Source organism: Mycteria americana, chromosome 7 (genome assembly GCF_035582795.1).
Source record: "Mycteria americana isolate JAX WOST 10 ecotype Jacksonville Zoo and Gardens chromosome 7, USCA_MyAme_1.0, whole genome shotgun sequence".
NCBI classification, from domain to species: Eukaryota; Metazoa; Chordata; class Aves; order Ciconiiformes; family Ciconiidae; genus Mycteria; species Mycteria americana.
The window spans coordinates 2,351,406-2,376,946 of record NC_134371.1 but is presented as its reverse complement, the minus strand read 5'-3'; the positions used below and the strand labels follow the sequence as shown (position 1 = coordinate 2,376,946).

General features: G+C 42.2%; 1 protein-coding gene across 3 annotated transcripts; it reads right to left on the bottom strand.

Annotated features, from left to right (window-relative positions):
- Positions 1-6,673: 6,673 nt before the first annotated feature.
- Positions 6,674-25,126, bottom strand: LOC142412111 (lysosomal amino acid transporter 1 homolog). 3 transcript variants are annotated; one of them, XM_075506787.1, is made up of 10 exons: positions 24,848-25,126; positions 22,086-22,209; positions 20,542-20,625; positions 20,280-20,415; positions 18,891-19,020; positions 17,648-17,738; positions 15,741-15,865; positions 14,740-14,835; positions 13,608-13,793; positions 6,674-7,662 (listed from the first exon to the last, which is right to left on the bottom strand). In XM_075506787.1, the coding sequence occupies exons 3-10, from the start codon at positions 20,615-20,617 to the stop codon at positions 7,561-7,563; spliced, it is 942 nt and encodes a 313-aa protein (XP_075362902.1). In that variant the 5' UTR covers positions 20,618-20,625; positions 22,086-22,209; positions 24,848-25,126; the 3' UTR covers positions 6,674-7,560. The 3 variants fall into 3 exon arrangements, with proteins under 3 accessions (XP_075362902.1, XP_075362901.1, XP_075362900.1); XM_075506786.1 differs by having other exon boundaries at positions 20,280-20,625; positions 24,827-25,126; XM_075506785.1 differs by having other exon boundaries at positions 20,280-20,625.
- Between the last annotated feature and the right edge of the window lie 415 nt (positions 25,127-25,541).

Below are 25,541 nucleotides of genomic sequence, written 5' to 3'. Positions count from 1 at the left end.
GCGGCTTCAGTGACCAAATCCCCGGCACGAGGGAGCGTCGCCATGGGCATGTATCCTTAAATAAACCCGGCGCTGAGCCGGGACCGGCTTCTTTCTGGTTTTAAGGTTTAAAGGTTTGTACCTGTAAAGGTACAAAGGTTTAAAAGGAGGTTTCACGGGAGCGTGGCTCAGCCCGGCATCGCAGCACCGGGCAGGGACGGGAGCGTGCAGCCTGAGTCGGGCTCTGCCTGTGTTTGCAGGCAGGTGCTTTGCTGATCAGTTGAACAATCTTAATATTTAGGAAAAAAACAACGAGCAAAGATGAAAGTGGAAGGAACTGCTTTCGCTACAGCTTTGGTTCAACAAAATAAACCCGTTGTGAAGCAGTGGCGTGGCCTGGCTGAGCGGAGTGAGGTCCGGCTCACAGCTCGGCAGCACCTCTGCCCCTGCAGCTGCCAGTACTTCGACAGCCCGTTACCATTTCATCCGACACCAAACAGTTCTTGCTTCTTCACTATAAATATATAAACAAGAGAGGACTGCAGCACCTTAGGACTTGTAGAAAGCTTCCAGCTTTCGTATTTTAAAAAACAGACACAGAAATGCAGAAAAAAATTCTATGTTCATCATTTAAACTTTCCTTCCGTATGAGTTTTTGCTTGCTCGCCACCCAGGCAGAGCGCTGAGAGACGAGGCTGTACTGCAGGGCTCATCTCCAGGTTAATGATCATGGATGCGCTGAGACATCATTGACTCCATACATTTGTCCAGGGCCAACTCAAGTGAGCCCATGCTACAAAAAGGGTCAAAACACCCAGCTGTGGGGCCTGAGGTGTGTGGTGGGAGAGGTGCCCCGAGCCCAGCCCCGCTGGCCCCGTGGCTAGGGGCTCGCAGGGCTTTCTGCACTACCCAACACGCCTGGTGTGCTGTATGGAGACAGGCGAACAAGCAGAGGTGCTGGAAGAAGAGGGGAAGAAATACTTGCTTGCTTTCTAAGCGTGGCACTTCTGTATCTCAGCGAGCTGGCGTAACTGTAACTGGCAGTCCTTATTTTAAAATATGGGCACTTCTCTGCTGGAAATGCTATCCTCCGCTGTTTCCTTGATCTGAAAGCTGCAAGGGTCAATACATCAGCACTGAAGTCTGCTGAGTGCCTAGAAATAAGGCGATATCATTTCCAAAAGTAAGTGACCACCAGGCTGCCGTTAGCTCTGCCAGCGCAGAGGGAGAGATGGCTTTTTGCAACTTTGATTTACTGGCAATTGTTGGAAAAGAAGCAAGCAAGAAATGAAAACCCAATATTTCCATTACACTTTACTTAATAAAAAAATATTGTAGGGAAGTCAGACATCATAAAATGCCCATCTTCTCTCTATATTTACAGGATCATACAATAACTTGAGCCAGACCAGTAATCAATTTTAAAAAGCCCTTTGCAATTGAAGGCACAGACAAGTGAGTGTTCAATATCCCCGGAGCAAACCAGCAGCCACGCTTCACCAGAGCACCCCGAATACAGCCAGGCTGCATTACAGCAAAGGGCGGAGGGTACAGCACCGACTAAAAGGCTGCTCGCAGAGCGCTCTGGAGCGGGACACTATTTCCAAGAAGCTGTTTTGAACACTGAGCCATTTCTCCTCCAATGTGCCCAAGAACTCTTCTGCATCTTCCATTCGCCCCACTTGCAAAACCCCGTCTCTCGTTGATATGGAGGATATTTTTAACATCAAGCTCCCGCGTTACGGCCAATCCATCAGGCAGCAAGTGCTGCCTACGGCAAAAAAAGATCAATTCTGACTAGGTGGTTTCTCCTCCCCTTGACACACACCTCCCTCTCCTCTCCCCCAGCATTACACCCCCCTTCCTTGGCTGCTTCTGGTCCTTCCCATTATCTTAACTTACTACTGGTCCTGCAAAAGTCTTTGGTTTTACTGCAGATACCATGATCTCCGTGCTAGGGGACAGTCCCGGAGGAGAGGGGCTGCAGAGGACCATGTCACCCTGCCCAACCGCTCTGCTCCAGCGTTCCCCCCCACACCGTCCGCACCTCGTGGGCTGTGGTGCCTGGGGGAGTCCCCAGCCTGCCCTGAACCTGCACCGGTTTCAGCTCGGTGTCCTACCTCCTGTTGAGCCAATGTACCCTAAGGAGACGGCGTTAGTCCGTGCGAGGCGCCTGGCCCATGGGCTGGTGGGTTTAGGGCTACCTCGGGTCCATCTACGCTCCACCTCAGAGGCTAAGGCTTTGCTCATGCTGCGGCCCCAGTAAGTAGCTTAGGCAGGTCCCTGTGTTCAGCTTCGTCAGAACTGAGTCATTTCATGTATGCGTCACTTCGGGACGTATCTACAAGAACTTCCTTTAAGAGGAGAAAGTTCAGGCTGCTGCTGAAGGAAATGCAAAGAGAGTCGCTGAGGTTGCGCTGAGAAATACAGGCTCATTTCCCAGTGAGGACCATTCCCTCTGGGGGTGTTAAGACCCTGGAAGACGTCCTTCAGCCGAACAACGGCTTGGGCTCCAAGCAGGAGCGGGTACAAGCCTGTGGCCCACTAGCAAGTCAGACAAAATGATGCAATGCTGCTTCTTCCTGGAGTCTGCAACCTGTCCTCCAAAGACATTTAAAGATAAAATGTGCCGTTACAATAGGTGCTAATTTTGAGGCACGTGATGCTCATGAAGAACCGGTACCTGCCTGAACCTCCCCGTAGCAGCGAGAAGTTTCAGGGAGCAGGAGGGGCACTGCTGTGAAGTCAAGCCAGCACTTCTGCCAGAGTCAACCAGCGTTCCTTATTTCTCAGTCAATACTTTAATCTATTTTAATGATTATCAATACTGATGTTGAGTGTAATCACCTTGTCTGATACAATTGCTAGAATCTAAAAGTCAACTTGATTTTAATGGTTTATCATTAGGAGTATTATTTAGTCGGATTAAACTGGTCTTAATCCCCCCCGCAGTCATCATTTAAAAGCTGTTTGGAGCACATTACGGTGACGCCCCTCATCACGATATGAATCAATGCCCTGTCTCCATGCCATATATTTTCAGCAGCATCTAGCAAGCAGCCACATGGATGGACACCGAAGTACTACAAGCTATTAATACTCGTGAATCGTCCGTGAATCGTCCCTACCACCATTAAAATTTCCTTAAAACGCACACAGCAGTGGTGGTATTTACCTCTCTTGGTGGCGTTGGGCCCCATTAACCCCCAGCTGACAGAAGAACGGCTGGGAAACGCTCACAAACCGGGATTTGGAGGAGAAGCTGGAGCACGCCTTGCTGCAGCACTGAGGAGCTTTCAGGGGACGGATCTGGACCCGCGGGAAGAAGGGCTGTGCTGCAAAGGCAGCTCTGGGTGCGTCCCTGTCACTTGCCGGGGCCGAGCGGTGCCCACGGTGGCACTTCCCGGTGGCAGCCGCTGCCGATCCGAGCACGGGGTGTGGGAACCGGGCTCTGCCGGCAGCACGGACGCTGCCCCGAGGCTCCCCGAGCCCAGGGAGCACCAGCCTCCCGACCGCACAGCCGCTGCAGGGAGCAGGGGCACGTCCACAGCCGAGAGCCGTACCAGCGGCTTTTGGAACAAAACCTCTGGATCTCACCCAGACCTCGGCCCCGTAGCAGGAGGCGGCTGCGGACCGAGCAGGGCTGCATCACCGCTCCTTTCCCGGCTGGGTACCGGAGCCGCCGCTCTCCTCCCTCCGCAGCAGCTCCGTGCTCCGCTCCCCTGCGCACAGGGACCAGCAGCCCTACCCACCCGTACCCACCGCACTGACCTCCTTCACGTGCAGAGCATTAATTTCCCAGCCTTCTGCCATTAGGGAACCAGGGGAGTATTTGTGCCGCGGGGGAATTGCCTGTGCTCGCTTTGGGAAGCAGGCACAGCCGGCACGGATTTACCTCTCTTGGTAAATCTCATGGGCCTGCGATGCCCTGGCTCGGTGTCGTGGCATCAGCTCACCGCAGCTGTTGGCCCAAGCATTTTCCATCTCTTTTCCTTGTCACCCATTAAGTCTTCTTTGTTGGCTGTCACCTGAGTACTAATAAATGTCATCTGAAGGGACCCAAGCCCTGGATGTGGGTACCAGTTTCTTAGGGTTCCCTCCGTTAAAGCTTTCATTAACTTAACCTGCAGCTTCTTACACATGGTGCTGCCCAGGTGTTTAACCCTTAAACATCCATAAACTTAAAACATCATGGACGGGTGAATTCACACAAAGAAGCAGCAACAAAGCAAGCGGCAGGAGGCACAGCTGCCATTTTTCTCCAGCACAAGCATTGCTCTGTTAGGAAAATGCTATTTCATATCTGTAATAACTGCTACTGTAACAAACAACGGCTTTCTCTTGCATCTCTGAGGTTACAGAGGAATAAGTAAGCAAATAATGATGGATTAATTAGAACAAGAAGGCCCGATCGAGGATGTTCTTGTCTCTGAGGCTTCCCGGAGACAGAGCAACAACCTGGCACAGGTCCAGTCACGGCACGGATGGCAAAGGGAGACACGGTGTTGGCTTCTGCTCCTTGAACCTGAAAATAAGGTGGTTTTTCCTGTTGTACTCCTGGTATACCTGTACACAACCCCCTCTAGAAGGTATTGTACTAAAAACCTTGTGGGAGCATCTTCTGTTGCTTCCATAAGCTGCTGCAGACCCTAAAAGCTGGTTAGTAGGAAAGGGAGGGAGGGAGATCCTGGAGCCGCCAGCCGTGGCAGCTTTTGCTCCATGCTTCCTCCTAGGTGAACCGACCTTGTTTCCTTCAGACTAATAAATCTTTTTTTTTTTTTTTGTCGGCAAGAATACAAGCATGAATTTAGAAAAAACACTGGCAAATTTCCAATTTCAATAGATAGTGAGAAGTGGCGAATTAAGTACGTATTTTTCTTCTTGAAACAAGTGATCAAAATCGACGTGTAATGGCCAGGAGTAACTCTGTGCCTGGAAGAATTTTCTGTGGACGATGGAGAACTCTGTTAGTTAAATTATTAATTTGTTTAAACATAAAGCCCTGAAGACATTTTAGATGTTTCCTTTAGTTAATGAGATTTCCATGATAGTTAAAAAAACAAAATTAGAAAATAATGCCGTTAATCTTGGATTACATGCAGCACGGGGGAAGAATTAGTAGCATAAAGCGAGACGATTAAGACACTTTGCTTTCCAACAAAGTAGCTGTGATAGAAGCTACATGCTGTATTTTCCTGTCTGAGATTAACAACGAGGCGATCAGGATCCGCCCTTTAGTCTCTAACCTGGTATATTTGGGCCCGGCTCTAACTTCTTCTGACACGGCAGGGCCTGGTTCTGAGAAAATAATTGTGGGCTGAGCAAAGGGATGACAGCGACCTTACATCCTGACAGGCGACAGGAAACAGCCAGGACAACTGTATGTATTCGATCAGCTCTCGCAGTCCACTAGCTAATCGGAAATCGCGTCTTCTCAAGTATTCGGTTAACCCATATACTAAATATCACATATGTATGAACTATCAATAAATAACTATCATTGCTTCACATTTTAAAAGTTAAATTATTTTCCATTAAAATTCTCAAATTAAATCACAGTAACTTTATATAACCCCTGTTTGGCTGTTCTAATAAACAGCGGTATGAAACGGGGATAAAAAGACATCCCAAAATAGGATTACATATAGCAATAAAAAGGGAAATAATCTTTGAAGAAATGATGCAAGAATAAATTCTAACTGCATTAAAAAGTAACAAGTCATGGCTTCAATCACCAGCCAGGCAAGAGTTTGATAATCTCATGTATACAGCATATAAATCTGCGAGTACGACAAATTGCATTCTAATTTATGTACTGAAAAGGTTAACGTCTAATACCCTCTGCTCGCTTCAGAAATCAGGGAAGGCACGTTCGCTCGACATACGCGCTGAGACGAACGAAGTAACCGACTTCATTGGGGTAGGTCTCGCACAAACCCTCAGCGTCTCGCAGAGCTGTGGAACGTCTCGGACTCGGCTTTTCACAACACGACTTAGCAAATCCCCTTTGCTCAGCTCTTGCGGCACCGCCTAAACCAACACCACCGATGCGGGGATTACCAGGCTGTGTTTTCGGCGGGCAGCAGGACCGTAAGACACGCGGACCTACAGAGCCGCCGGAACGGGTTTATCCTTCCACGGCACGTTGTGCCGCTGCCACCTAACCCACCGTCTCGCAGTCAGTCCTCGCTTGATGGGACCCAGTTCATTTCTAGCAAACCCACAGAGTTCAGTTAGTCGTGGAAGCTACTGCTGCAACAGAAGTTGAAATTGAATTTCTGTATACAGCAGCAGGGATGAGATTGCCCCCCACCCCTCCAAAGCCACCCCAACCCCGTTCCATGGGTTTTTATCAGTGGTACGTGAAGTCCTATACAAGTTCAGGGAGAAAAATGCTTAATTTTCAGTGTGCGCTTTTGGCAGCAATTTAGATACGATGAACGGCACTCATTAGTTTCTTTTCTTATTTAAAAATAAATTTATTATTTATTTGTTTTTATTATTTAAAAGCAAAACTGAAACCATGTCCCTTTAACAGTCATCTGAAATCAAAGGGAATGAGCTTCAGGATAAGCCCACAAGTGTATAAAATGCTCATATCAGCCTTTATAAAAAACCAGCCCCTTTGTTCACAAACTTATATACTGAAGAGTGAATCATTATACATGTGTTCAATGAAATATTAACAAGTGTATTCTCTGAGATAATTTTATTAAAGTTTTCTTCAAACACAACACAGCATTGCAAAAAATCCACAGTTGCAAGGTACAGTCTCCTTAGCTTCTAATTTTTTTTTTCCCTGTGGTACTTATCTAAACCAGAAGCTTGCAAAAGAAAATGCATGTTGTACAAAAACATTATATGGGGTATATATGACATAAAGTAATTATATTCCTTGGAACACACAGGTATTGATGTATAAATGCTTTAACTCTTAAAAATAAAATGCATAGTGATACTCTGCAATGAGCTGTACATGAGGCTCCCACCAACTTACACCAGGATTCTGCTTTTGCATCAATAATGGATCCTCTGCATTGACGTTACTTAATTATAGGATGTTTTTTCTTCTGCTGCATACAAAAGTGAGTAGGAATAAAAAAGCCCAAATCTTACATACAGTGCAACTGGACTGAGCGGTCTGTAACTCCAGGTTGGGTTCAAGGCACGTGGCTAATCCCAACCACTGTTTTTAAACCTGCCACGCTACTGTTCACTAGATGTACATGTTCATCCAAAAATAAATAGTCATCCCACGACATGCACTGTATCATGATGGCAAATAAATATTTCTACAGCACCTATTGCTGTGACTCCATAACACACTTCGGGGAGAAACAGCTAAAATGCAGAAAAAAATCAGGAAAAGAAAATTGTGTCTATCCTGAAACAACACAGTAAGTATTAAATATTTTATATTTGGCATGTCATTTGCAAATAAGTAATGACAAATTAATGACAGAATAAATAATAAAAAGTAAGTAATAAATTTGGTCCCTAAGCAACTGCAATCTTAACTGTTTGTCAAAGTCATCCAAGAGCAAAAATCCCATGAAAACAGGAGCCGAATCCAGCCCGACACTAGGCAGTCTCCTCGTTCACCAGCAATGGTTCCACTTCCAGTGCCACTAAACCGGATCGTCTTGCCTTCTGCTGACGATACAGGATGAATTGCACAGTCACCTGTTATTTTTGGGTAAGGACATCATTCACTAGGATACAGAGGTAGCATTTGCAGTACTTGCTTTCAATTAAAACCCAAATAAGCCATGCAGAATAAAAGCAGCCATCCATTTAGTTCTGGCACAGACTCCGAGTACCACAGTCCACAGAGGAAAGCTTAAAACTTGCTGTATCTAATTCATGTACTGTAGTGTAAGTATTATCCATTTATTTAATCCCGACTGTGGAATTTTCTACATTAGCATATAACCTTTCCCAAATCCTACTTAACGCTCATTTTCAGTACTTCTTTATGGCAAAACGTTGAATCATATTTTACTTGCTACACTAGAAAAGGGAACATACAGAAAAATTCTAACTCAAAACTTCAGATCCCCTTGGTTATATGGCTCAAACACCCATGAAAGTGTCTTTTACTACCTCATCCTCATGCTTGCAAGGGTCTTAAGTGTGAAATTATTAAAAGGAGGTTAATCTAGGAACAATGTGGAATCAAACATATTGCCCTGTACTGCTGCAGCCTCAGTGGTCTAAACACTGCGGGCTGGGCTGAGGGCGGATGCTGGTAAGGAGGGGAAGTTATTCAAAACTTCTCTTAGCAATAGATCAGCAAGCTCTGATCAGAAAGTAAAATTCTCATGTCCTGCAAAATTCTAGGCGGTTTGGTATTTACAAGCACTGGCACGCACAACACTATGACTCAATGTTGTTTTCAACACAGAATTGTGCAATTAGGCTTAATTATTTATTTCTGTTGTAAAAGAGACCATTGGAAATACTGCTGATCTTAAAAGAATTAACAAGGATGTACTTGTCCTTTTTCTTGTCCTTTCTTCCAACAAAATTATTGACATTGAGCATACATAGCCTTTAAATTAAAAAAAAAAAAAAGGGTGTGCATTTGGAATGGATGGGAGAGATGCCTTACTCTTCAGAATTTTTGCTAGATAGTTGAGTTTTATACTTGAGTACTGAACTTGATACAAACCACTTTGTTTTCTGATAGAGATACCATTTTAAGATATAAAGATATCATGGAAACCTATCCAGCTATGCCCTTCCCTTAAGTATTCTTTTCTATTGTCGTCTAGGAAATATGCATAGCATCTTACAGCATAAGGATTTCCTAGTCACAGTAAATCGATACGGAAATGCCGTGAAATGCAAAGCAGCAGGTACCAGAAGCCTGTCTTCACAAAGGCAAACCACCACCAGCCGGCAAAGCGGCAATACTCTCCGTACGGCAGGTTTACGGCTCCTACCTTTTTTTGCTCACTTTGGGCACTTTTTGTCTCTTTTTCTAAAAGATGGAGTGATTTCAGCAGCAGACTGTGCTAAGCCCAGCATTACTTGCTATCCACCTTTGACGAGGGAAGTTTTGAGAAGGGCATTAGATGGGGGGAAGTAGGTGCAGTAGATGAGGTCAAGCAGGGAGCCTCCAACATAAGGATCTGCATGCCAGCATGTCTAAAGGTATGTGGTGTACAAACAAGTGGTCATCTGCATACCCAGGTACCTTGTACGAATTCCAACGTATGCTCATATAAATTCAGTTTTCATACAGCCTGGATCACCACTACTGTACACATAAAATCCCATTTTAAAAATGAAATAGTTTCTCTGGGAGGAAATCCGAGATACAGAATTCTAGCAGGAACACTTTAGATCAGTTAAAAGAACTTGGCTGGTAGACAATGGTTGTGAGAAGTTTGAGGCTAATGTATGTAATTATTTATAAAAATAAGGAGAGAGAAAAAAAAAAAAGCTTTCTGGGAGGCCTGGATGAATGGAGAGGAAATTCTCTACATCCTAGGCAGAGCCCCAAGAAATATCCCACCTTCCCAAAGCTTTCCAGCATCCCACCTCTGAGGCCCCCCAACTAAAGACTAGACAGGATTTCCTTCAGAGACAGCAGGTCAGCACTCCTTATTAGTCTTTCTATAGTATTATGCGGGGAATGCTTTCTTCTTGGAGCTTAGCAAATTAGTTTTATAGCGTATATAGCTACCACTTAAATTTCCTGCCTTTTTCTTTTTTATAGGCCTTACTGTACTTGCAGCTGAGCACCTCCCCAAGTCTTAATATTTGCACTGGTGGAAAAAGAAACTGTGAACTGGGAATCAAATTTGCTGAAATCATACTGTGGGCTTGGGACAAGCCTGGGCTGTAGCACTGTGTGTTATCACTCTTAGCCACCAAGTTGGCAACAGCAACAGAGCTTTTAAGGAGGAATAAATTATAAACACAAGTTACGTGGAGCTTATCAAACAGTATTCCCAGAACATGTTTTTGTAGCATATGTACACAGCTGCTCATATTTTTAAAATAAATGCTAAACTGCCAAGACTACTTAATATAGGAACTAACTTGCTGCTCAGGTCTGACTTTCTGGGGGAAACTTTAAGACCTAAGCATGCAGACAGCCCAAAGTGGAGGAGGCAACAAAACTGACTTCTCAGAGTAAAGTTCATGACAGCCACTGAGCTAGTGTATCAAATTTGTTTCATTAAATTAAACAATTTAATGACAATTCAAAAACCAAAACAGTTTTGAGACAAAAGTGGGTATTTACAGGAGCGCAGAGAAGTTGTTGTATGTTTGGCTGGAAAACTCTCCTGGATGAATTGTCCGGTCAGACTTATATTCTTTTCACAGTGTAATTAAATTACAAAGCGTGATGTTTTGTACAAGTATATAATGGATTCCAAGTGGTTGCCCTGCAAATCACAAAAGGTGCAAGAGAAGAGTCTGTGTACAACAGCTTGGCTCTTGCTGAATAAACTTTGGCTATCTAGTAACAACCTGGCTACGCTTAATGAAAAGAAGAACACAGTTCTCTGACAATAGGGTGATGTCAAATGAAAAAAAAAAAAAAAGGCAAAAATCTTGGTAAAGGGCTTTGTCTGAACTAAACACAAAGCAGAGTTGTTTGGCTTTGGTGGGAGCAGGGGAGGAAGGAAGCAGGGTGAAAGAGGGTAGTAGATTTACAGAAAAGGACAGTTTTCTGGAAAAACTTGCACTAGATTCAGTCTCTCGGAAGCTTAGTGATGGCTGCCGCTAAAAGTCTAAGGGCAGAACTGCTCATCAACTGATTTAGTATTTTAAAATATGTAGTATTGCATCCTGGTGTGCAAGTGAAACATGAAGTAATCATGCACATAAAATAAAGCTCTAATAAGGTCCACCATGGAACCTTAAAATAGGCGAACCCGGACTAAGCGTCTCTGACTGACAAGGCGCCCGATCAGGCCCATTTAAACCCTGGGCTTTGTGGTTTCTTGAGAAACTCCAACAACCTTCCACTGCAAAGCAGCAGTTGGAAGGAAACATTTCCTGCAAAAGAAAATCGTGTCCAATTTCTAATTCAAATGGGTAATGCTATGAAACTCCTCTTAAAAAGGAGGACAATTCATACTTTGCAAACAATTGGGCACTTCCATTATTTATTGAAAATAACTGGCTTATTGTGCAACCAAATAACTTTGACTTTAGACACCAAGGAAACAGGATGACCGTGTTATCCTGTTAAACTGAGCTGAAACAACTCCAGTGTAATCCTGCGCTAAGTAACGCTGGAGCTGCTGTTCCAGCTACGATCTGGAGTCCATTTGTTTCTAAAAATAGTCAATGCCACCCATGTCAGATGGAAGCAAAAGAATACTGCAGCAGACACAGAGTAAGCGAACTCTTCATCCTCACTTGGACCTTAAGAAATCAGAGTTTACTTTCCAGCTAATGAAACTCTGGACACTATCAGGAATAAAGTCTACTAGAATTAGGCAATTTCTGCAACTACTCCTCAAAACAGAGACTGTCTGTTACACAAATGATCAATTATAAAACATCTCCCTCTTAGAAATTAGGACTTTTTGGTTTTCCAAAACCCAGGTGATCCTGTTCTTTGTTTTCTGGTCCAACACGACATACCACTTTGTTAGATATTTTTATTTTCTTGCTTGGCGAGAGACAGTAATGAAGTTCTCTTTAAAAACATTGACTTCCATACCTTCAGGGCTTCTCAAAGCAGGAGGTCTGCTTTTGTTTTCTCTTGATTACAAATACTTCATACATTTTCAACTAACACTATATACTTGACTAGATTCCTATAAGCTCCTCAACATGATTTGGAAGCATCTGTTTTCAATATAATTTGAACTGGAGGACTATTAGCAAGATTGGATTCAGACTCCAATCAAGACAGAACCCAGAAATGAATGTCATGTGCACACTGGCACTGCAATCCTGGGGCAGGGTCAGAGAGGGGGGAGGTTTGTGGCCAAGTTCCTTTTCAGAGTACATCATAGAAAGGCATCTGCAAATATGCATATAACGTACTGTAAGGGTCATCAAGATGAAGTTCTAGGGTTTTTTGGGTAAATAAATACTGGCCGGTTTATGTTTCCAGTTGGGGGGCTGAGGGTGGGAGAAAGAGTCACTACTTCGTTCATGGAACAAAAGGCCCGTGCGCTCAAACCAGCCACATGGGCTAGCAACCCTGAACCCCTGCAGTCCGCTCATGCAAAAGAAACTGCATTGTCTCATAAAAGATAAAACTACAATTTATTTCAAAACGGGCCACGAACCACAGTTTAGTCTCGCCACTGTAGTGAAGTATTATGTTCCCACAATGCCGAATGTTTAACTAAACTGCCCACTTAAATCGCCATGGCTGGAGATGCAAAAAGCACAGATGGCTATTCTGAATGACATTATAATTTAACAGTCCATCCAAAGGCCTGGGTTGGCTGTCCCATCGCTAGTCTAATTGGAGTGGCTTATGAAATTACTTTAATCAGAAAGACAAGACCGATGCCTGGGAATCATAACTTCTGGAACTGTTCCAGGTAAATCTGGTAAAGAACTTCCTTTTAATATGGAACGGATTAACACAATATGCTTCAGCATGGTCCTGAAATCACTCTTCATTTTGTCCTGTTTTATAGGTTGAGTTCACAGAGCTAAGTACCAAGATGTTTTCAGACACAAAACTAAAGAAAAGTCAGAAAATCTCCTCTTTATACTATTTTAAGTGAAATACAAGCTGTAGTAACAAGACAAGTGACTATAAACCTACAGCAAACAGGAAGTACCAGCACATTACCATTCACTAGGCTTTTAAAGCAAAAGTACAATATTACTCTAAACATTTTGCTTTTAATTTCTTGATCACAGAACGTTAAAGCTCAATCTAGAAAGAGCACGACTAACAATAACTAATATGATGCGGGTACCTTATTTATGTCCCCTGAATATAAGAATAAAAAATTATAGTGTTTCAATTTTGCTCAGGACTTTCAAGAAACTGGCATGCTAATCTACATAACCGTGTAGTCAGTTAGCCCTTAGCAGGAGTCAATGAGCATAGCTGCTGGTTTTCAGAGGCGCTCAGTGTCTCAATACCTCTGATTTTGCCCCGAATCATACAGTTAAGGGTAGCTGCAGCGTTTCTTTGTTAAGTGCTATTTTCTGAAACTACGTTTGCCAAAACCTCATTGTTTGTCTCTGACGTTAATGCAATCTTGCAATAACATTTACAATTTAACCAAATTCTCAAAGCTATAATTCTATATTTGCATTTAAAAACAAGCAGGTTTGGGGTTAGTTTTGTTTGTTTGCCTTTTTTTTTACGTGTATCAGACAGCAAATGTAAGAAAAACAGCACAACGTACAAAACTCCTCCCCCCAACTTTTAGTATACTACATATTGGCTATAAGACATAAATTAACCTGTGCAATGTAGCTTTAATGTAGATATTTTCTATAAACTTGTTATTCTTATCAAGAAATATTATTATAAAAAGCGTACAAATTATTGTTCAGAAAGAAGTTAAGATTTTATGATCAGGTTAGAATCATACAAAAACTTTTTTATTTAAAAAAAGAAAATCCACTTAATTTCTTATCTACTTTTAACAAGCCTATCCCGAGAAACAGGAAAAGGATACAAAAATGTCTAGAAACAGAACTCCAAAGCTCCCAATGAGCCATGGAAGATGGTGTAAAAAGTAGAGGGCCCGGAAGGATTCAGCAGCTGGCATCTTTAAAACAAGGCTCAGTCCATACGTACAGTTTCCCATCATGGCTAATGCAAACAGCAGGTAAGAGGTGCCTTCTGTTGATCTTCTTCGGAACTAAATATGAAGAAGTTTTTACAAATACAAAGAAATGTTAAAACATGTATCACAGTAGCCAGCTACAGTACAAAATGCCAAAATTATCTATACACATCCAAAGACTTTCAGTCATTCTTGTCCATCTCTTCCTGGGCTCTGAATCCTCCGAGCTCAGTACTTTCAGCACATATCACTGAAAACTACAGAAATTGTTACAGTTCTTAGAAGCAGCTCTGGTTAATGTAATCTTTATGCAAGTGCAATCTGCTTCCAAATGATACTTAGTTCTTAAGAAATTTGTTGCTCTATCAGTCTGTTTACTAGACCTTTTTGAAAATATTGTGGTATTCCAGCTGTGAAGGAAAAGGTAGAGGGGGAATATGAATAGGCTTGGCAATGAACTAATCATTTCCATAATCAATTCAAATGCCTGTTTACAAGTGACAATGTAAAACCTTCTGGGCTTTTGGTAGGTTGTTTTTTTTTTTTTAATATACTGATAGTAAAGAGGCTGTGGGGGGGGGGGAAAAGTCAGTAATGGCATCTTTGTGAAAAGGGGCTAAAATTCTAAACTAATTTTCCTCCAATTCTAACTTTTGATCCTATGGTTGGTTACTTAAGGTAGAATAGTTTGGAGAAAGAAAAGGGGAGATATCACTTGCTCATGACAACAATCACACCAAGCATGTTCCTGCTCATATCTGATAAATCCAACTGTAAACATTTCCTCTTCCCCGACCAATCAATCCTCTTCCATCAATCCAAGTCCATCATTTTCCTAAAATTCTCACCATCCTCCTCTGAATGGGAAAAAACCCAATTTTTTTTCTTTACCATTTTAGTCACAAAAGCAAAGTAGGCTTTTGAGTTCAAGAGGGCTCACTGTTAGGGAGAATCCAACATGTAAAGCAACAGAGAGTATTTTGTAAAATATACAAGTGTACTTAGCCAAAAACCTACTTACATTTTTATACAGCTGAGGAAATCTACTTCCCAAGTAAAACACACAGGATATATAGCCACAAATGAAGCCTGACATTTCCATCATATCAAGAGAGTTCTGAAAAAGAAAGGTACATATATTTTGGCAAGAATGTTTTCAGGCATTTCAGGGGATTCAACTGAGAGTCCACTGGCTGATTTTCTGGACAGGACTCCTTTCAAAGCAGTTCAGTGCTGCTCTTCAAATGACCAAAGAGGGCTAGAAAGGGTTTAATCTTTATCTCACAACAATGCACACTGCTGCGTCATAGCCGTGACCAAGATCAAAACTAGTGCCGGGCTTTAGGATACGACACTAGTATCAATCCAGTCCTTCTGCTAAAAAAGCCTGGGCACAATAATTCAAACCAAAACTCAGAACTGTAGCTAGGGCCACTAAAAAAAATGAATCATCCTGTCTGGAAAAAGCAAAATACTCATTTTTCACAGTTTAAGAGTTGTTCGTTCTCTCACTCTAGCTGTGTTTTGAAAATAAGCTGCTTCCCTGCTGGGCAATGTTGCTGGATTACAATTATTTTACTGGCATTAGTATGGAGGCCATAAAATTGCTAGAATAGCCTGTGAACTTTCCTGCTGAAATGACAGCAGCAGCAGGTACAATTGTAATTTTCCACTTTTATTGATTTCACTTGTGACTGTGTAGTCTCTACATGGATGTCTACAGTATTTAACACAAGCAGAAACACAACACGTATACATGTTATTTCGCAGAGCAGCACATCCTAATGACCCAAGGGACAGAATAAGCCTGAAACACAGGAAGCTGCTAAAAGCAGCAATCTTATAACTTCTTTATTTTGGGATGTATGGTCCATAGTTAAAACATCCACACAGTGCCACATTTACGATATCTAAATCATTGTTAAAAACGTCATGCAAATTTCTTTAAAGCTCAGAGTACACAGTCTTTTCAAGACACTTTTGGGTGGGATTTTTTTGGAATGGAAGCAGGTAAGAACTTACATTACTCCTTTCGATTACTGTACTCTGGTCTTGGTTTCTTAGTAACAGCTGACAGGGTAAAATAACACAGAGTGCTATACACACCACGATCCAGGTTATACAGCAATTCTTCAGACTTTTGCTGCCTAGAATGACATACAAATAAATTAGCTGAAAAATAACATCTGCTGTGGATTTAAGGTTACTTTTTGTTTGCAATATAAATATGTAAATTGAAAGGTACAATTTCATGTATCTTTTTCTTGGCAGCAATGTAAGTCTACTTCTTTCTTCTGGGCTCTGTGCCCACCCCTGCTCACTATCATAGCTGTGCTGTGTCTTCATGCAACAACTGAGGGTAGCAGTGCAAGAACAGGAGGGGAACTCCTTAAATGGGCATTGCTACCAAGAGAGAAAATTTTCATACTCAGCTTCTCTCTTATATTAACTCCTAATAGTTTACTACTAAATAACAGCTGATAAACAGAAAACTGCTAAGTAGAATAGAATGTAACAGTTTCTTTCAGCACATCTTGATTAAAAATTGCAAAAGCAAGGATATTTGAAATTTAAATTAGCAAAAATATCTTTTAAGATAAATATGTAATCTAAGTGCTCTGCTGGACCAGTCTCTATGTCCATGGTTAGCTATTGAGCCTTATCGAGGTTCACATATTCAAAGACACAGACTCCACGTAAGCAAGTCTCCATAAACACCTACAAGACAACTTGAAAGTGGCAGACAAACCTACAGAACTCTGGAGCTATGCCATCTTCTGTACCTACAAGATGCTGGTAAAGTCCTGCAGTCACTGTTACCAGTGGAACAAATTGCTGTATGGTGTTAGTAAGTCTGTCCTGAAGACCTGTAGCCTAAATAATGCAGACTTGATAGTGCTGTTCCACAGGCTGCACTTTGAGAGGCAAAATTGACCAACTTGTCTAGGGTAACTGCTCCAGAACTGGGTATTGAAAAACCCTCTTTCACAGCTTTAATCACAGTACCATGCCTCCCTCTCCAGCTATGCAATCCATTGAGCTGAAACAGGCACTGGCAGTTAAAATGTACAAAAGCCTGTGTTTGTTTTCAAGAGTAGCCAGCAGGAAGGAAATATCTTCAGCACTGACCTATCTCCAGGTTTATTATCAGTTCCATATTGAATGAATCTGCTTTATCCCTATTTAGTCTGCTGGGCAGGCATCTGTTTTACTTCAGCTTTTTGTTACCTCTGCTGCACCATGGATTTTCTTTGATACTTTGGGGTTTTTTTTAGATTGATGAGTTAATGTTTTTGATTTGATACAACGTGAACAGAGCTTTCTGTCTTCCATTTCAGTCAAAACAGTAATCCATTGGTAGGCTGAATACGACAACTACTGCCAGGATTTTATGAAGCACAACTCAAGTAATTTCATTCCCCTTGAATATGTTTTTTAACTGTATGTATTGAAACAGAACACATGAAGATGTCAAGATATTTTATGCTATAAGCAAATAAAGTCCGGTTTCAATCAACATGGAGGAAACTAACTGAACCACACAAAGAAATAACGCTTGCTTTCAACTTATACATATATTTAGATAGCTGTAAGTAGATAGTAAAAACATGGACTAAGTTAAAATATGGAACCAGATTCCACAAAACTACTGCACTTTGTATGTCTATATAAACTGAAAGTACTACATGGAAAATATTTACGGATATTATGTAGGTTAAGAAAAGAGAAAGGAAGGCAGAGAAGAGAAAGGGCAGGATTTTCACAAGAGCCTGAGAAAACTAGAAGCAACAGGCCTAACAACTTCAAACAGAATTTGTGCACTCTATTTTTGATCCCTCTGAAAAGAATTTATTTAAACACTGTAGAAAATATCACAGTAAAGAATGTGCTACGTTATGGAGAACATCTTAATTGTTGAAAAACCTTACATTTTGTCATCTTCTGATTCTTGAGCTTATAGTAGACAAATTGTGAAATCATAATTATATCCATGTTAACATAAAAAATGGCAGTGACAATCTGAAAGAGAAGATACATTTGCTTGTTCAGTATATGAATAGATCAAAATACCTTAACTGCATGGAAATTTTGCTTCATAATCGTGATGTGAATGACAAATAGCGAAGCACTGTCAAAAAAAAAAAAAAAAAAGAAAGTGTTTCCAGTACAAAACAAGTTAGACTGCTGCAGATGAATACAGCGTAAACCTTATGCAACAGGGACTTGCTCACACAATTGCAATAGCTGGTCATTTTCCAGGATGCATAGCACAAATTCCTGCCTGGGCAGACTGATAAATCCTTCCTGCCCAGAAGCTTAATTCTGTTCCACCTAGTTTCCCAGCACTTCAGAAGCTACTAATCTTACTCAGTGCCTCTTCTCTCAGTAAGATTCAATCGACATTGTCTCTTCCCCATTTCATAATGGGGAGATGGAATGGTTAGCGCCACACATTAAGCTGTAAAAGAGAAGACAACTCTGTCCGCCCTTGGGTCCATCTCCAGCTTGTGAAAAATTCTGCAGGTGGCTGACACATACCTCCTTCTCCTTTAATTAAGAGTCAAAAATAAAAACCGCAGATAAGAAAGTTTCGGATGCAATTAAGGTATTGCTGAAAACGACTGTTCCCTTCAGAGAAACTCTCCTCTTAAAGAAGAAAATATATTTTCAAACTAGTCAGACATTAACGGCTTTGAACTGTTGAACAGTATTTCCTTGTTAATAAACAGTTGTCTTAAAAAAAACCAACCAACCAACCAAACAAGAGGAAGTTTAAAGAGTAGCTGTCCCAAAACAACTTGACCTATTACAAGCTAAACAACAAAACTTCCTTCCAGCCCTATTTGCCCTGCAAGCTTACTTTGAAGCTGAAGCTCAGATGACAATTCCCCACTTCATTCATCATTGAGTAGCACCCAGTAAGTCTCTTTGAATGTTAATTACAAGTGTGAAATGGTTCCTATAACAAGTAACAGTATCAATGTTCCCAATGTTTGCGGAAAAAATATTTGGGAAATTCTCACTTATTTTATAGATGGGAGATCAGTGAACAGAATACAAAACTATTTTATTTCCCAGTATGTACTTTGTCGTGCAATTTTAAGTTATCCTAGAGTTTAAAGAGACATTTTGAAAAGGAGAAATCAAAAAGTAGGAATATCGACAGATTACCTGAATTGACAGTTGATTTGTTAAATAGCAGCCTATGAAATTTGTAAGATCTCCAGCTATCCAACACAGCAGAAAGCCCAAAGAAAGCGCTTGATCCACTCTTCCATTCTGACAGGCAACGTAGATTTGACTGGCAAAAATTCCAGAAGTAATTGTAAAATAGTGTAATCAAAAAATGTTTAGTAAGCTCAGAAGTACAGAAATACTCAGATTTCAAAATCTGAATAAAGAAAGATTAAAACTCTAACCACAAGAGACCTATCACAGCAATACTCCACTTACCTTTCGAAGAAGAACTCAGTATCACTATTGCTCACTGTGCCTTACTCTAACATACAAAAGACTCAAATCACAACCTTGTTACTCTTTGCATACACTCCTTTTTTGTGGCCTGCACTGAAATACCATTTTCTGGACACCAGAACTATGCCGTAAGCATTTTATATTCATCTGCTGTAAATACCTGCCTTTAAAATACTGAAATAAGAAAAACATCATTACTTAACATAGAAGGGCTAAGAACGAACAAAGCTTCTAAAAGAGTTGACAACTACACTTATGCCTCTAAATTGGAGAACTGTTATTCAGATTCACAATGGGGACTACGAAGCAATCCCAAATGTGAGTCCATTAGACATATCTTGATGAATTCCATGCTTACTAACATGACAGTTTTAATGTAAAGTCCCCTTTCAACTAATATTTCAACTAATATTTCTGAAGCTGAACAGCTTACCAAGAGTGGTTTTATTTTGCTTTATTTCCATAGCCCTTTTACTAGTTCAGTAAATTATATCCCCCTTACGGGGACAGACTTTGGAGTCAATCCCATTTTGTTTCAGGCGTTTTCACCTGCTGGGAGCATTTCTACTTTTCCTTTGTCATCTCCTACCTACATATTTGAAACCTGAACCCAGTGCCAGCGACCAAACAGCAACTGATTTAGCACTACCAAAGTGCTAACTCGTGCTGTTTCTGACCTTTTCTCGGTCCAAATTTCATTGGCAAGAGCCAGCACAACAGTACTGGTGACATAGCACATGGTTTAAATAAACACTGAGCCAGCTTTTGCTGCAAGTGTGCCTGCGCGTGCACACACATCTCAGGGTGGAGAAGATAAGAGGGAAGAGGTGATTTATTCTCATTTGCTCTAAGTGGCAGAGATTAGTGTCAAGTCAGTACAACAGAACAGTACATCAAGCGCATTTGTCAACCACCAAATATTGTTGCAAACATGAACAACATGCTTCTCTGGCATATTATATCTGTATTATGCAGATAGAGAAACATATCCAAGATAAAATTAAAAAAAAAGGCAGCTTTTGAAAAAGGCTTCAGGCAAGATTACTCATGTTTGAATCTGAGGACTGCTTAAGACTTTAAACTTACGGTAGTGCAGCAAACAGAAAACAGACAATGGAAATCAGTCCTATGACAACGCTCCAATACTCCCACGCATTCTCGACACATTCTTCTAGGAGATGCCAAATCCATGGTGTTCCATTTATGCACAATCTCCTCTTCTCTATTGGGGAGATATTGAAAGCATGTGTATACAGCTGAGAAGCCATCATTCCTGGACCGAGATTCAATTTCAGAAGTTTATTTCTGCCTCCATTTTTACCCCATGCAAATCTGCAAATCTGTTTACCAATGCTGAATATCCTCTGTGAAAAGACCTCTGCATCCAGACAGATGCTTGATATCACAGTTATTTCCAATCTCATAAACGAACCTGCCAAACGCAAAGAAATAAATATAGCCAGTGTGAATAAGACATTAACTGTACAATGCTTACTTATATTTATTGCTTACAGAAGAGAAGTTAGACTTCCAAGAACGAAAAATACTTTGTGGTCCATCGCATTCATTAGCTCTTGACAAATATGCAACACTCCAGATTTATATCCTATAGCATTTTAGTCTGAGGTTGTGGTAGGCTGAGACTGCCAGTTATACTGAGGTGCCAGCAATCTGCTACAGGGTAAAGTAAACCAAGCAATTTATTTGCCCATAAGACCAAAACTCTGATTTTCACATTCAACATTATGCCGATAAAGTAACAGTACTTTCTTTAATGGTACTAGCCCAGATTCTGAACGCTCTACTCACACTTACAAAACATAAATATAATGTTGCTTCCTATGCAACTAATTTCAGGATAATGTTATGAAAAAGAAGTCACTTATGACTCAGATTCCAGATGAGCTCTAAGGTCTACCTGAATCTAGCTAGCCCATCAGACTAACTAGCGATTCAACACAGTGTTAAACAGTTTGCATTATTTAATACTCCAAAGCAAAGACAGAAAGCATAAGAAACTTGCACAAGGCAAATGTAGGGTACTCCTGCCCCCCAAATCCCCAAAATGAAACACAATAGTACAATATGGCTTAAATTTTAAAGCAAGGGAGGGTTGGGTTTGACCTTTAAAAGTATTATCTTGTAGCCAGTTATAATAATTCCGGATATTTCTTGTTCCTGCTGAAATATCCATCCCATTTGGAATTTTAATATTTACTTAGAAGGCTAACTGCTACTAAATTGAAGAAATTTTTTTTTAAATGCAGAATTACCTATTACTATTCCTTGAAACTTCCTGCTGACAAAAACCAGCTGATATCCTATTCATTCTGATGATAATTTAACTCCTCTGAAGGTTAATAATGCCTTATATAAAGGAGTCTAAAATCAACTAGCTATTAAGGAAAAAAGCCAGAGCAAATGCCCTGTTTAAAAAACAAAACAAAACCAAAATAAGTACTATACTAGTAGGTTCACCCGTTTAGTATTTAAAGCCAGATGTAGAACCAGTAACAAGAAAGATGGTGAAAATTTTTAAGACCATTTGGAACATCTCACATGCACAGCAAATTCAGGAAACAGGAAGAAGTAATACTGAGGTATAAGTGAAGAAGTGAAGTGAATAAAAGTGAATAAAATCTAGAAGTGAATAAAATCATGCAGTATCTCACAGACTACAGTCCACAAGGCCTGATGTTTGTGGCTGGGATTTTTTGTGTTCTTCACTCCACACACATGGGGACAGGGCTTGGAAAGGCTGAAAATATACCCGTTCTGCAATGTAACAGGTTGGAGCCACCCTCATTACACATCAAACTACTTTCAAATCTTGATAAAGTTTCACAAAGTTTGTTTTCATAGAGCATCATTCACTGTAAAGTTAGGACTCACTTTGCTAGTCATCGAGAAACTTGCTTTTTCTTTTCATGAGACTTCAGGTATCTGTGGCGTTAAATGCTGGAACAAGTTTTCTGCAGAAACTGGCTGCCTCTCAAGAGAACTGTCATCATTGGACCTAAACGAATTAAATGATAAAAAAAGAACATGTATGCATACACTGAGAATTCACCTTAGCCTATTAGATGCATTCAGCTTAATGAGCTTATACCGGTAAAGTTGTTAGAGTTTGTAGCCATCTTTGAAAATAATTTTTAAAGTTAAAAAAAAAGTTGCAAGTAATGTTTCAAGTAAGCTTTCCCATTCTGGTACTCTGCAGCTGAGCAGGGTTTTACCTCCCACTAAAAAGGGAGAAACATCAAAGCACACATGCTGCTTAAGGAGACAGGTTTTAGGCGTGAACTTTCAACCATTCATAAACACTGTAACAAAAACCTTATACATTTTATTAAGCTTCATCCTAAAATGCCCATTTCAAGATAAGCAAAATAAGTCAGATGTAAAAAAAAAAAAAAAATTGAACATGGTATTTTAAAACCATGTCTGAAAAATTAGGTTTAACATGGTATTTAAAACCACGTTTGAATATCATAACTGCAGTTGGATTCACGCACGCAAAAGTTCTCTTATAAGATCAAGGACTATGTGGCAGCAAGTCTAAACAAGGCAATTCAGACTCAACCACCTGATCTTATGCTATACCCTGCTCCGAAACCCTGCAGCTATTATGGAAAACCAAACAGTTTAAAAAGCCATAGGAATTAGGCAGGCCACTTACACTTCCCAGATGACTGAAGACTTGAGCTTTGGCCTCCTGCCACACAACACACTTAACACATTTAAAGCATGTGGATATTCTTGGGTTGTTATTACTTAACATTTACGCAGCAGAATAACGTCCTTGTTGCTAGTGCTTCTGACTGTATTTTTTATCTTACAACAACTGCTATTTTTCTTAAATCCTCAGCAAAATACTCTGTCCCAGTAAGAGCCCTATCACCAAAACCAAGAAGTCCACCAGTGGCTAGCACAACTGGATGCCGTCAGTTAAATATACTGGCCACAAAACCTGAACTCCCCCTGCCATGGCTGGGAAGGCAAAAGGCAACGGTGTCAGTGTTTGATCTTCAGTTATGTTCACACCTGGACTGGGTGTGCCATATTAGGACATATGCCTTCACCAAATAAGGTACATCTTCTGACACCAAACTATTTTATAACTATGTTTTCAACTCAAAAGAATAATGGTGCTTGAGCTAGACCAATCTAGATGGTTCCCTCCCCAGATATATAGTCTTGCATAGATATACAGTCTTGCATTGAATTTTTCCTCAACATTTAAAAAAAAGCTTTTACTTTTCTATTGTTGCATTAAATGCTTTCCACCTGAAAACAGGATAAGGAGATTGCTATGACATTTCTTTTCTTCCTAGAGTATTTAAGCTGTCAATGATGAGAAAGGAAAATAATATTAAAAGGTGATTTATGTTCCTATAACAATTCCTTGCCTGTAACCTCATATTCTTTCTTAGATTACTGCCCAAATACTAGTTACTACCATTTGGAAAAATTACAGTAAAGGTATTATTTTCACAGAACAGTTAACTTGGAACCTTGACATTGTACCTTCCTGAAAAGGTTTAGCGTTTGTCTAGCTAGAAATAAAACTGTTACGGTATAAGGTATTTAGTAATACGGAATCAGCAGCTTGAGACTCCTGTTTGGACAGTCTTTTTCTTATTTTAATCCCTTATTCTGGAGTAAAAATGTGCAAACAGAAATAGTCAATGGTTTAAAAGTGAAATCCACTTCATTAAGAATAGCTTCACAGTGCAGAAGAGGAAAAGCAAGCTTTCCCTGGAACTTGGGAGACTTGCCACAGATTCTCTGCCTCTCCAACTGCCAAGCTGCTGTGAACATCCATGCATTCTGGCTGCTGCGCGTTCCTGGATGTCAAATAACGAGACACTGCTAGTAATGTGTAAAGATGTCAGATATGTGTGTTTGGCAGATTTGCAAGTCGTCTAAATAGCAGCTAATAACAGCTTGAAATCCAAAAAGATGTTCAGTTGTACAGTATTCATAATTTAATTACTCATGGGGAAAAGAAAAAAAAAAAGTGGAGCTAAGCTAAGGAGTGATTCAGGGCTTCTGAAGCACTTCCCAATATTAACCCGGTGATCATATTTTGTCTCCAGCTATTCTCTAAACACATTTTTACACAATCCCAGTTGTAAATGCTGCCTCTGAACTCAGAGCTGTTGATAAAGAATGACCAATTTTTACCTAGAAACCAAGCCCAGCTCTCACAGAACACTTCTTATAACTTAGAACACTAACTTAGCTTATAAAAAAAACCCAAAACACATAAGGAAGCGCCTTTCCTCAGGAGAGTCCAGCAGGCCTCACAGCCCAAAAGCCCCCGGGGGAGCACCAGTCCTTTCGGGAAGGGGGGTCCATGAGGGGCAGCAGTTTCATGGCCTTGTGCAGGCCCTGGGCACCCGGCGGGCCTGTCCTGCCGCACCCCAGACGGCGACGGCACTTGGTCAGCAGAGGAGAAAGGGGAATGGGGAAGGCAACGTTAAGGGAATAATAATTCAGAATGACTTTAAGAAAGGGCAGTGGCTCTCTGGTTCCACGCAGATGGCGAAGCGTGCTCGGCACGGAGGGGGCTGTCGAGGGCCGCAGCCCCGGGAGACCAGGGCGGGCCCGTCTGGGGAGGCGAAGACACGCACCCGAGCGGGGCAGGCACCGACCTGGCGAGGGCTGCTGCTGCTCCGGGGATCCGGCTGGGCGCGGCGGGCCCGCCCGGCGCCGCACACCTCTCCCCGCGCCGCCGCCACCGCCACCGGAGGGCGGTTTCGCCGCACGGAAGACCCTGCGGAGAGCGAGGGGGCCACGCTCCCGCGCACGGCGGCCGCCACCCGCCGGAGGGCGTCAGGGGAGCCCCGCGGCCCCCCGGCACCCACCCCGGCGGCTGCCCGGCCCGCGGCGGGGAAACGGGCGGGAGAGAGAGGGCCGGGTCTCCCGCCCGCGCCGCCGCCGCCCCTCCCCTTCCCCCGGCCGGCCCGCGCCGCGCCCGGCCCGCCGCCGCCATGAGCCGCTACAGCGGCGGGGCCGCGGCGCCCTCTGTGGGCGGGCGGCGGTGCTGCGCTCCCGCCCGGGCCGCCCCTCAGCCCGGGCCGCCCCTCAGCCCGGGCCGCCCCTCAGCCCGGGCCGCCCCTCAGCCCGGGCCGCCCCTCAGCCCGGGCCGCCCCTCAGCCCGGGCCGCCCCTCAGCCCGGGCCGCCCCTCAGCCGAGCTGCCGCCCGCCGGCGACCGAGAGCCGTAGCCCCGAGGCCGAGCTCGTCCCGAGGAAGGGGGCAGATGTTGGCGTGGTGTGAGGAAACGGAGGCTGAAGGAGGCAGCGGCGCTCCGAGTCACAAGGAGCGAACAGCCACACGCCTGCTGT